The 11,526-nt window shown below is 41.7% G+C and overlaps 1 protein-coding gene across 1 annotated transcript; it reads right to left on the reverse strand.

Moving 5' to 3' along the window:
* Positions 1-303: 303 nt before the first annotated feature.
* On the reverse strand, positions 304-10,186 carry LRRC34 (leucine rich repeat containing 34; the record flags this gene model as incomplete). Its single annotated transcript, XM_082486916.1, has 10 exons — positions 304-507; positions 785-911; positions 2,398-2,553; positions 2,645-2,799; positions 4,386-4,481; positions 6,243-6,371; positions 7,949-8,032; positions 8,812-8,876; positions 9,032-9,156; positions 10,080-10,186. 10 exons carry the CDS (start codon positions 10,184-10,186, stop codon positions 304-306), a joined length of 1,248 nt encoding a protein of 415 aa, XP_082343042.1.
* Between the last annotated feature and the right edge of the window lie 1,340 nt (positions 10,187-11,526).

Consider the following 11,526-nt stretch of genomic DNA (forward strand, 5'->3'; position numbering starts at 1 on the left):
GGAACTACATCTGATCACGGTAAGGTGAAGGAGATAGTGTGCAATAGAAACGACTCCAGCAAAATTAAGGCCTTTTCGTGTTGATAGGCTTTTAATAGCTTAGGCATTTTTAGCAACAAATTTTAAGGTCACTAGTTCGATATTTTATCTCTAATGCCACTTCAAGTGGTTTTAGATTCCTTCTAGAAACAACAATTCCTGAAGAAACAACATGCAGCAAGTTTGGTACTGATATAATCTATTTTATGAAAAACAAAATAGGAAAACTTCAAGTGTATGGAGTGCACCGAGCTGCCACCTCACTCACAAGTATTCTGAAACCGCTGCAATTGCCAGACTGGCATTGGCATCTGTGTTTGTCACCTCTCCACAACTTGGTGTCCAGTAGTAATGCTTCTTAAGGCCATGGGAGAGCTCTGCGAGGTGAAGGTGTCCATCCACTTCATACGGTTCCACATCTGTACAATTGGGTTTTAAGCGGCCCATCTGAATTAATTCTGAAAATGCCTGAAATTAATAAGAACAAAAATCTGACATATAATATTCTACTTTGACTGCAGTGAAGGCTCTAGAAGGTAACACAAAATAGGTGAGTACTTGATCATTTCAGTATGCTGATGTTCAGTGAGTCCCACTACAGCACCACCATATTATTATTATTAAAAAATAAAAGCCAAAGTAAATCAGGTATCTTGTTCATGCATTGCTGTAGTCTTCCCAATGATTGTTAAAACAGAACAAACAAAAACCCAACCCTCTTAGGAGTTCAGAAGCAAACACTTACTATACAGGTGGCTTCATCAAATGTGTTCCCCCAAATGTAAATATAGGAAAGTTCCAGGTTTGTTTTCATTGCATCTGAAAGAGCTACAAGTCCTTTGCCGCTTATATTGTTGCTTACTACTGACAACCTAATAAACAGAGAAAATAGTTATGCAAATGTGTGCCAAACAACAGAATTCCCATCTCTTAGTTAAAACTAAGAGTATAACTATGATTTATTCTTTTTTTATATTTTATCATTATCTATTATTATATATCATATTTTATATGTAGATCAAAATTTTGTATTTGTTATTAATAAGGTAATTATTTATTTGTATCAAGTCCAGTCTTACAGTAAAATCTTTTTCAGGTTGGTAAAAGCAGTTTGGACTATGGACTTGGGGTATTTCTCAAGGCGTTTCCATGCCTTGTGCATCCAGGTTGTTCACTACGTAGTTCTTCGGTGTCAGTGACTTACTGCGTGGTGGCCAGGTCTCATCTCTAGTCTGCTTTGAAGTCCAAGCCTTGGCATTTATCCAGGCTAAGCTTTGATCTTTGTGGAGTGGCAGTTATTTTTATATTAGTGAACCTGGAAGGCTTTCAGAGGCACCTAGCAGCCGCCACCTCCTCAGTCTGCTACTTAAAACTAATGGCTTCAGGTAACACCTTTGATCAGCTTTTACATCCTGCCGACGCAGGGTTTAACACGGGCTACAAAATACACCCTGGTGGAGAGATTACAGCTCTTTTGGGCTCACCCGGAAGCTAACTTAAACAGAGGATTTTCTTAAGTGTTGAAGATCAGAATCAACAAATATAGTGCCTTATCCTTGCATGGAATCTGATTATCTTCACATTCTGAATACGTACAGCTCTTGGTTTGTTTTCGTTTGTGCGCCACAGGGACCTACACTGTAAAGATGCAGAAAGAACTAACAAGATCTAATTGCTTTCCCCCATGCACATCCCCCTTTGAATGACTGTAAAAGATGTGAATCACATGTCAGATGAACCACTACAAAACCGATCTAAGCATCAACCCCCAAACCCCCTGGAATAGAAGAACAAGCATACGTCAGGCCACACAGCAATGGATACAAGATGGAATAAAGGAAGTAGAAGGAAAAGGGGATAAAATGAATTATGAGTAGGCCTGGCAGTGTGGGAAGGTGAACACGAGGCATCAGCACATGGGACTGAATGGCACGTCTGGGCCTCATGTTTTACTCCTTTAGCTAATGTGAAGCTACAGCAGACTTCATTCAGTTACCAAACTCAGGTTTCTGCCAGCTGAAATACATTAGTGTGTCCTGCCTGGTCCCTGGCTTCAGGGCTCCGAGAGGACCCGGGGGCATCTGCCGGCACCTATGGGTGCCTCACAGGCCTTGGGGCATCCCAAATGGCAGCAGAAGCCTATGCTTAGGCAAAGGGATCCCGCTCATCTGTCACTCACATTTTTTTCCCTCGAGAAGGAAAAATGGACCAAAAAAGTTTGGAACTTCCTGACTTTTCTATTTTGATCAACATCAAAGCACACAGCTTTGATGTCAGTTCAGCCACTGCAAAGTCCAAGTTTCTTGTACGCTGAGTCATTACACCTGCAGTCTCTGGACAAGTTGTGTAAATACTAACGCCTGAAGAGTCCTGTTGTTCAAAGCCAAGGCTTCACTCAGGTAGATGGCTCCATCATCTTCTATTCGGTTTGCATTAAGATCTAGGATTTGCAGGGTTTGGTTCTGTTTTAGTAGTTCTGCCAAAAATTTTACGCCATCACAGGTTATTTTATTACTGAAAGAGAGATGCACACATTTTTTTAAAAGGGTGCAAAGAAAATGAGTGTCTAATGTTAGTCAGGGCTCTGTCACGTAGTAACTCTTACCAGCTAAGATCAAGATATCTCAGGCTGGAGTTTTCATACAATGCCTCACACAGTCGCTCCACACCAAAGTTTTTCATTTCGTGCTTGCACAAGTGTAGTTCCACAAGAGAAGAGTTATTTTTCAACATCAGAGCTACATGAACTGTGGTCTCTTCCTAAAAACATACACTCAGTTTTATTAAGTTGTACTTCAGGATAAGATACAGTCTTGTTTCAGTAAAAGGGAGACCGCGCAACTAACAGCAAGCTTTGGTCATCAGTAGTGTTCTATTTTGTATATTACAGCTTTGTATTAAAAATAACCAGGAAACAATATATTATGATAATGCAAAAAATAAAATAAAAATTAAAAATACCAGAAAGATAGTTGCAGATTGTACTATATACATCTCCGCAAATATCAGAAGCACCAATCATTATGTCTAAGCAGTTTTCCTCCCAGTCATTGCTCTTAAAATACTGAATGTTTGAGTCAGTCTTCACTAACACTAAAAGTATTTTGTCATGACGCTTATCTATTATTTCATAAAAAGAAACAGGATTGCTTTGGGAAAAAATATGTCCTTTCACTGTAAGACAAAGTAAGTTCATTTTGGAGTTGTCATATTCAGTTAAGAAAAAAACTGAGTGAATTCTGTGAGTCAAAATAAGGCAACAACCCAGAGACCTCAGAAAATGAGAGCTGAAGGTGGAACAATGGCAAATAGTCTCCCACAAACACAAACCAGCCCCTTAGTGGCCTATATTTTGATAGCAGTAGTTTAAATTGACTTCTATAACTGGGTTTAGGCAGATGAAGCCCTGTCTGAGTAGAAAAGAAACAACTAAAACCTGTTTAAAATGTTAAATTCACCTTTGGGAATTTAGGAAGATCTGGCCTTCCTGACAGTTTAATTTCGTTATCCTGCCACCAGGGAAATAGCTGTCGCAGATATCTGGTAACTGCTGCCAGTCACAGACATCGGACCACTGCAACCAGCTCGATAGCCAAGACTTCAGCAGGACCAGCCACACACAGAAGCCACATGCCCACAAGCAAAAGCCGTGCAGCTCCGAGCACGTGTAGGTATTCAGTGGCCTGTGGTGCTGCCCCCAGCAAACACTGCCTTGCAGATTCTCTTTTCGGCTCTCCCTTGTTTTGGAGGGTTTGTGTCTTTGTTTCAGATAACAAATGCATCATAGGTTTTACATTGATGGGGTTCATTTATTTGTTAAATTCACGTTTCAAGTTCACATAGTGGAACAACAAAACCACACAGACCCCGTGAATATGGCACATTGTTGAAATGTGCCTTTCTTCTTCAGGCTTCTGGCTCTGGCAATTGCCCATGTATGGCACTGCCCAGATAAACAGCAGTCTTTTGTTCTTCCTCTCATTTCCTGCTAAACAGCATTTCTCCCTCAGTTTGCTGAACAATGCACAAAACTCTCCATGCCTTAAAAGCAGAAAGAATACTGGGTTCTCCAATACCAAGCCCTCTCTGTTAGCCCATTATTTAACAAATGCATGTGTACCAAAAAAGAAATTTTTAAAAAATTAACCTTCTAGTTAAACAGGGGCAACCTGTGACTGCACAAAACTTGGCACAGAAAAAGAAAAAGAATATTTATGTAACCATTTACTTAACTTCATAAGGAAACCCAGAGAGCCACGTAGTTCAGCTGTCCATAAATACCTCAGTACTGACTTTACTTATGCTTCTCTCTTTGACTGAGCTGACACTGCAGTCTACTTACATACCTCTTGGCTGTATAGTAAAGGACGATTTAGGTTTATCGCTTTGACTGATTTGTTCTGAGTCAGGGATGTTGCTATTGCTATTAGACACTGCGTACCCTGGAAATGAAAATAAATAAACTCTTTAGAGAAACCTGTCCAACGTATAGATCAAGCTATCAAATTACCATGACTTCTTAGAATTGATTGTCAGCACATCAAGAACATCAAATGGGCTCAGATTGGAAATACTATTATTTCTGCCTCCATGTACTCTGGAGAGGTGCATGCGCAGCGGGCAAGTGCTTACAGACACAGAATGTATTTTCTGCTAATACCAATGCCAACTCCCTACAGAATAATAGAGTGGAATTAGACTAAGGACTACAAATGACCAGGAAATTTGGCAACTCAGAAAATAAAAAGCAAGAATAATGCATCTCAAAGATACTTGCCCATTTAATTGATCCTGTATTTTGGTTTTGCTGATTTATGAATTAAAATCAACTTGCGTGTGTTCCCTGAGGTCTTTGGCAAAAGTCTTAAGTAACATCTATCCACTACGTAAATTCATACTAAATGTGTATTAATGTGGTACAGAGTAGTGAGAGTCTAGAATATAGGCCAGTTCAGATTTTTTTTATTTCCTTCTCATTTGCTCACTAATTTGTATTTATGTTATTTTCCAATTAGGCTTGTTTACACCCAAAACTATTTCATTTTAAATCAGTTTTCTATCACCTCCCTACCAAGCATAAACATATTAAGCTTTCAAATAAATCCTACACTAGCTACACTTTCCTTGTTTATGTTTTCATAACACCCTTCAGAGTTTCTGAGAAGTATTCCCCTTTCTTATTTTGAAGCAAATTCTGTAATGCCAGGAAACAAATACAATAAAATTTTCATCTGACCCTAGCTCTCTGCCTGCCTCCGGGTGACAGTCATAATTGTTAGGTTACAGTCAAACTTACTCCTTCTGCCCAACATACATTTCATTATCTCCTGAAAAGATGAACACCCTTAACAGGAAGGCTGAGAATGGCCCATCTTAATTTCACTTCTAGCTTGGTTAGAGCATTCTCCTGGAGGGCAAGATGCAGGACCAGATTCTGCCAGGCACAGAGAAGAACCACTTCCACCTTCCAGCCCCTCTGATGTGATCACACAAGGACACACCATCAGCCAGGCACTGGGACCTTGCACTGGGAGGAGGTTCACAGCTCCAATTGCTACCTCCTGCTGCACCCCACAGGTTTTTAAAAGCCATCCACAGGCTTTTACTGGCTAGAATGGGAACCACCTTGCTTAGTGCATTGACCCATTTCTACCCTCCTGACTTTCCTTGTGCACCATGTAAGAAGTCTCAGCGCCCAACTTTTGGAGGCAGCGAGTTATCCAAGATCAAATTAAGTGCTTTTCTACTCAATTCAGCATTCTTGTGCCTATGTCCTTTACGGATCAAGCTCTGACAGGAGCAATAGAGCTATGGGACTGGGTGACTTTCAGGCATTACAGCACTGCACACTTCAGAAGGAAAAGAACCTCTAGAGAATAAGAAGTCCTTTCTTCAATAGGAATTACACAGGACAGCATAACAAAAATGAACAGCAGAAACTTGGAAAATGTGAAAGCCAAGCACCTGAATTCCCAGGGACATAGTAGCTCTAATATATCATCAGTTATGACTTCACAGGTGTTTTATGTAATGTGCCTTTCCGAGTAGACATTGCAATATTATATATTGTCTTACCTCAAGCTATCTCAAAATGTAAAATCAATGGCAACAGATGGCATATTCCCTTAATTAAGCACTGCAGGACCTTTGTAATACCCTTGAAAGACTTATGTCATTGCTGATAATTGGACTGGGTTACTCACCATATCACAGTCTCCAAGATCCAGCTTCTCTAAGGTTGAATTCATTTGTAGCATTGAAGCAAAGAACATTCCACCTTTGTTTCCTATTTTGTTTCCAGTCATTCTCAAATACACAAGAGTTTCGTTCTTCTAGACAAAATAATAATTAAACAAATCAATTCCTTTTAAATGGCCTGAAAAACAACACTGTCCTTTTTCCTGTGAATCCTGCTGGTTGTCACACAAAGACAAAACATCCCTCCAGAAGAATTTTGTCACAGTGATAACACCGTCTAAGCAGTTGGCTCAGGCTCCTCTCAGTGGAATCAAATGCACGACAGTCTGGAAGCAAAACTTGAGTATTTGAAAACTTTTGTTTCTCCCAAGTTCGCAAATTTCACACTCAGGAAAATAATCCAGGCAGATATTTCTGCCTAAATTGACAGCTGAAATGCAAATTGTATCAAAACTGATTCAAATCTAGTAAGCATATTTTAAACAAGAATGTAATTTGCTTTATTTTTCAGAGGCTTTTAAATCACATAGCCAGTCAAAGCTCAGTGAAGCTGGCTGCCTTCAGCAGGACTACTTGGTGCAGAGTCAAACCGGTGTGTAAGTCTTTGCAGGAGTGGAGGCTTCACTGGCAATATTAAGGTCTAATCAGAGGTCTAGAGAAGTCAGCATCTTTCTTCTCACCCTCCATAGAATTTCAATGGATATGAAATATCTATTCAACTGATAAAGCCCTAAGTGCAATGCAGAGTAGTTCTGTATTTTTAATTCCTCAGTACCACCATAATCACTCGAGATTATGATTGATTAAGTAAGAGATTACAAAACAAGTAGTTCTGTGAGCAGCAGAATTAATGAAACCTGGTTTCTAAGGGCTTTTCTGTCTTCCACATGTCCCTGGTACCCCTTCCCCCACTGCGGTACCTCACTACGGCATCTCCTTCCCTCTCCCTCCCTCAATAACACACCCCCTTCACCTTGGGATCCCCTCCTTGCCTGACCTGGCAGTGGGAGCCCCCGCAGCCAAGGGGTTGGTGGTCAGGCCCTGCCACCCACCTGCTCAGCAAACCCAGCAAACGCTGCCACGGGGCTGCACAAATAGCTTTGGGGTTGCTTGCAAACCCAGCGTCGTACAATCTACTGTACAATGTTAGCGTTCTGGAGGCCTGTCAAATGGAGTTGAAATCAGTTCAGAGTTGAAAGACTATGAAGGAGGAAGAAAGAGCTCGCGTGAGTCTCATTTCACAAATGCAACAGATCTTACACACAAGCCTCATTTCCTTGGGAAACCACATTAAAAATAACAAACATGTTTTTATGCTCCTGCTGTAAGGCAAAGTTTTGAAAACATGTCTTGAATCAAGACAAATATTGTCTTCAAGGTACGGGCAAATTTAACACTTCTTTTTTTTAAAAAAAAAAAGGAAAAAACTGATGGCATTACATATCCTATAGCATAGCATTTTTCACACAGAAAAATCCAGCTGTGATAGTTGTGTTAATGAAGTGTTAATGCAACTTTCTCTTGTGTGAAACCTGATTTCTGAAGTCTGCCTTGGGAAAACAAGCAGTCCCTGTGATACAGCAAAATGCTGAATGAAGACAGAGGGCCCTTTCAGCCAGCTCTGATGTTGGCAGGACAGCTAGTGCTGTTCATCAAAAGCAGAAATACCAAACTAGATGCCATTGTCTAAATCTCCCAGACAAATACTCACGTGGAGTGCTCTCGCTATCAGCTCTGCTCCACTTGTGCCAATATCATTAAACATCAGGTTAAGGTACTGCAGAGTGGAGTTTTCCTTTGGAACAAACAAAGCAGAAAGCAATGAGACTCTTTTCCAGAGCATGCTTGCATTTTTCAAAAAGGAGATGTGTTATACAGGTACTTAAAACCTCTGTCCTTCACTGCCTTTTAGGCAGCCCCTGATTTTGAGAAGTAGTTAAAGAATGCTGAAGTACATCAGATGATGATGGAAAGGCAGAAATACATGTAGTCTGTAGGTCCTTGTGGGGCTTACAGAACCCACCTAGGAACCAGCGTGCTCAGCATGACCAAACGAGGCAGGTAGTCAAGCTCAGATGCAGACCTTCAGGCATTTTATGGAATTAATGGCCCTCCCTGAGCTCCAGGAACACAGGCACTGAGTGGCAGCTTACCATTTTCTGTCTGTATTCTGGTGCTTACAATGACAGAAAGGCAGCATTAAAGTTTCCTATGTTTAGACCTACGAAAAGGCTAACAGAGATGATAAAGCATCTAAAACAAAGGCCCTGGCACACTTGACACTACCATTACGTCCTTTGTTGAATTGAACTGTAAGCCTAAAAGTCCCACAGTTTATTCCACTGTTCTTTCTTCATGACACCCTAGCCAAATGTTAAATGCTTTTCTAACAGAAATTAAAAATCCCCCCAGAGAATACAATCTGATTTTCTAGTGGGATGGATCTGGATGTGAAAGTCAACATTAATGGAATCTTGCCAAACCAATGCATTCTTGTCTACAGTTTACCACAGATAAATATTAACATAGCCAAATAAATGACAAGTTACTGAATGATAAACATCATTTTGGCACCTGGAGGAATGTTGCCATGTGCTCTGCTCCAGCATCAGTCAATACATTACACCTAAGATCCAAACCTGAAAAAGATGAATGAAGAATGTGACAGACACATATCTACAATTAGCTGATCTCTAAACAGAAACAAATAAAGATGAATTAAGGCTGAAATCAAGACTGCATATGTTTTCTTATATTAGCACAGCAACGTCAAACATACATGAAAAAAGCTTACCGGTGACAAATACAGTACTGCGTAAGACAGAGGCAAGAACTTGAAGATCGTCATCTGTAACTCTCTGCACAGGCACTAGGTGATTATTTCCAGCTATTTTTAATGTGATCCCTTTTGTCCATCTGCTGTTAACATAAAAATGTAAGCACACGGGGAGAAGTAAAATGATACAGAAAAATGAATTCTCTCTCCAGATAAGGAGTGTATCCATGCTTGCCCTCGCTGATGTGTTTGCATGCAGTTAGCTGCTGCCGCTAACTTTGGTAACACCATGACAGACGATGTGATTCAAACTGTACCTCAGCACTGTCCTTTTTGATATTCTGAAGACACTGCACAGCTGCAAGGCCACGCTTAGCGCACGTGCACAGAGAGCAGGAAGAAGCAAGATGAGGGTAAGCGGATAGAAATAAAGACTGTCCTGGAGGCTACATCATCATCTCCTTTTTACTTGTTCCCTTTCCTTTATTTGGGCTATCTTGCCCTCAGAATCAAAACCTAACACAAACTATTTCACTACACTGTATTTTCTCTCAAAAGGACAGTTAACTTTGACCCCGAGAGCATCCATGAGAGGAAGCCCTACCTAGCCACATTATGGGAGAGAATTTGGGTGGTTAATACCTTGGCACGATTCAGAGACAGTTCAGGGAAGCATTACCAGCTGGAAGCTAACTGGATGCAGCTGAGGCTTTTTAAACAGGAGCGAGACAAAAGGAAGGGGGTTAAAATGACTAGACACTGGGTTTGGCTTCTTTAAGGGACACAAAGGCACCATCCCGTACATTTTTCACTTTTTTTTGATTTCACTCCTTGTAAAGCTGCCAAGAAGAGATACATAGCTACAAACTTCTGCCAAGATGATGTCACAGTGAGTCAAACCAGAACTTCAACAGTAAACGCTAAATATGATTTGTGTTTAAGCCTGAAACTGCATGAACTGTCTCATTGTTCAATTCCTTGTCCTGCTATCTTGTTTAAGGCTTTCAGAAGCATCTGAAACACGCTGTTTGTTATTTCCTTACGTTTCATCTTGTTATTTCCTTACGTTTTATCGGCTTCTTGAAGCACATGAGCAATGAAGGGGTTTTCAGGTTGGCCCACGTTTTGGCAGGCCCGCACATAGTGCTGGTGAAGATCTGGACGAACTGACATGACCTGCTGGAAAACAAAACAGAGTGTTACTGCATCGTTACGGCAGCCTAGCAACATCACCATGGACCTAAGGGCTGTTGTGCTGGGCTCTGCATAACAATAAAAATGGGCTAGGTCTGAAAAGGGTTACAATTCTTGGTATGCAACACTAGAATAACAGAGAGATACAGACAGACAGGAAAAGCTCGAGGGAAAAATGTGGAATTGTGGATGTGTTTCTGATCCGCCATCACGTAGGATCTGAGCTAGCAGAGAAATAATATTCATACAGGTGGGTCCTTTTTCCCTGTAAAGCGGCTGTGCCCCCGATCTCCGCATGCCTACCTGAGCCATCAGTGCCTGCACCCTCAACCCACGGTGACTGGCCAACGGGCGAGCTCTGCCCCACAGCCCAGCCGGGCTGCTCCAAGGTCAACAGTGTGTGGTCATGGAGCCCGTTTCCAAGGAGGGCTTCCCAGGCCCTCCACCAAGAGGAAACAGGCAAAGGTGGCCAGACCCAGCCCAGGGGCCCCACTGCGTCTGTGGTGCCCGGCCTCCCTGGGGAGGGGAGTTTCGGCAGCTCGCCCCCAAGAGTATTTACTTAGTGGCCTGCCCATGGTCTCCGAGGAGCCTTTGCCAAAATTTCCATGGTTACATGGATTAGCAGTTACTTCAAAGGTGCCTGTGCTGGTCTTTTCCATCAAATAAATCCTTCTAGCAACTTCACAACTGCCCTTGTACGCAGGAGGGGTGGGCTGGGCTTGCACGCTCTCCTGCCCCACAGTGAGTGGGGCTCGCACCCCAGTACTGAACTCAGAGCCAAAGAAAAATAAAATACCCTCATGCAACATCTGAATTAGACTGGGAAGCCCAGCATGGGTCTCTCCCCATGGCAGCACTCAGTTCTTCCTCCTTGTCTTGGTGGCACCTGGAAACTGCCCATCTCTGGAAAATTTTGCTATCAGCAGTATTACAACTTCAAGGGTTATCCAATGTCATATTCGCTGGCATCTCTCCAGCTCAGAAACCACTAGCTGTTATAGAAGAAGGTGCCAATTTTTTACATGAGGACTCTTGCAGTTTTACGATCAACATAGCTGAAGACAGATCTCAGTCAGCGTTTGTAAAATTTGACTGTTGGGGCACTTCAGGATGCACTGGGATTCAAAGATATGGTCCTGCTGTATGTACTGCAGGATTTGATCTGAATGAACACAAGCAGCTCTTTGCAGGGGTACAACTGAGACTAGAACCTGTTCCTAAATGCTGAATTCTGCCAGTATTTATCTAGCATAGGAAGGTCTTTGAGTACTGTTCATTTTTAAGTTTTTTCTCTTCTGAAATGAAAATAAGGAGCAAAG

This window comes from Vanellus vanellus (assembly GCF_965231255.1).
Source record: "Vanellus vanellus genome assembly, chromosome: 8".
Taxonomy (NCBI): domain Eukaryota; kingdom Metazoa; phylum Chordata; class Aves; order Charadriiformes; family Charadriidae; genus Vanellus; species Vanellus vanellus.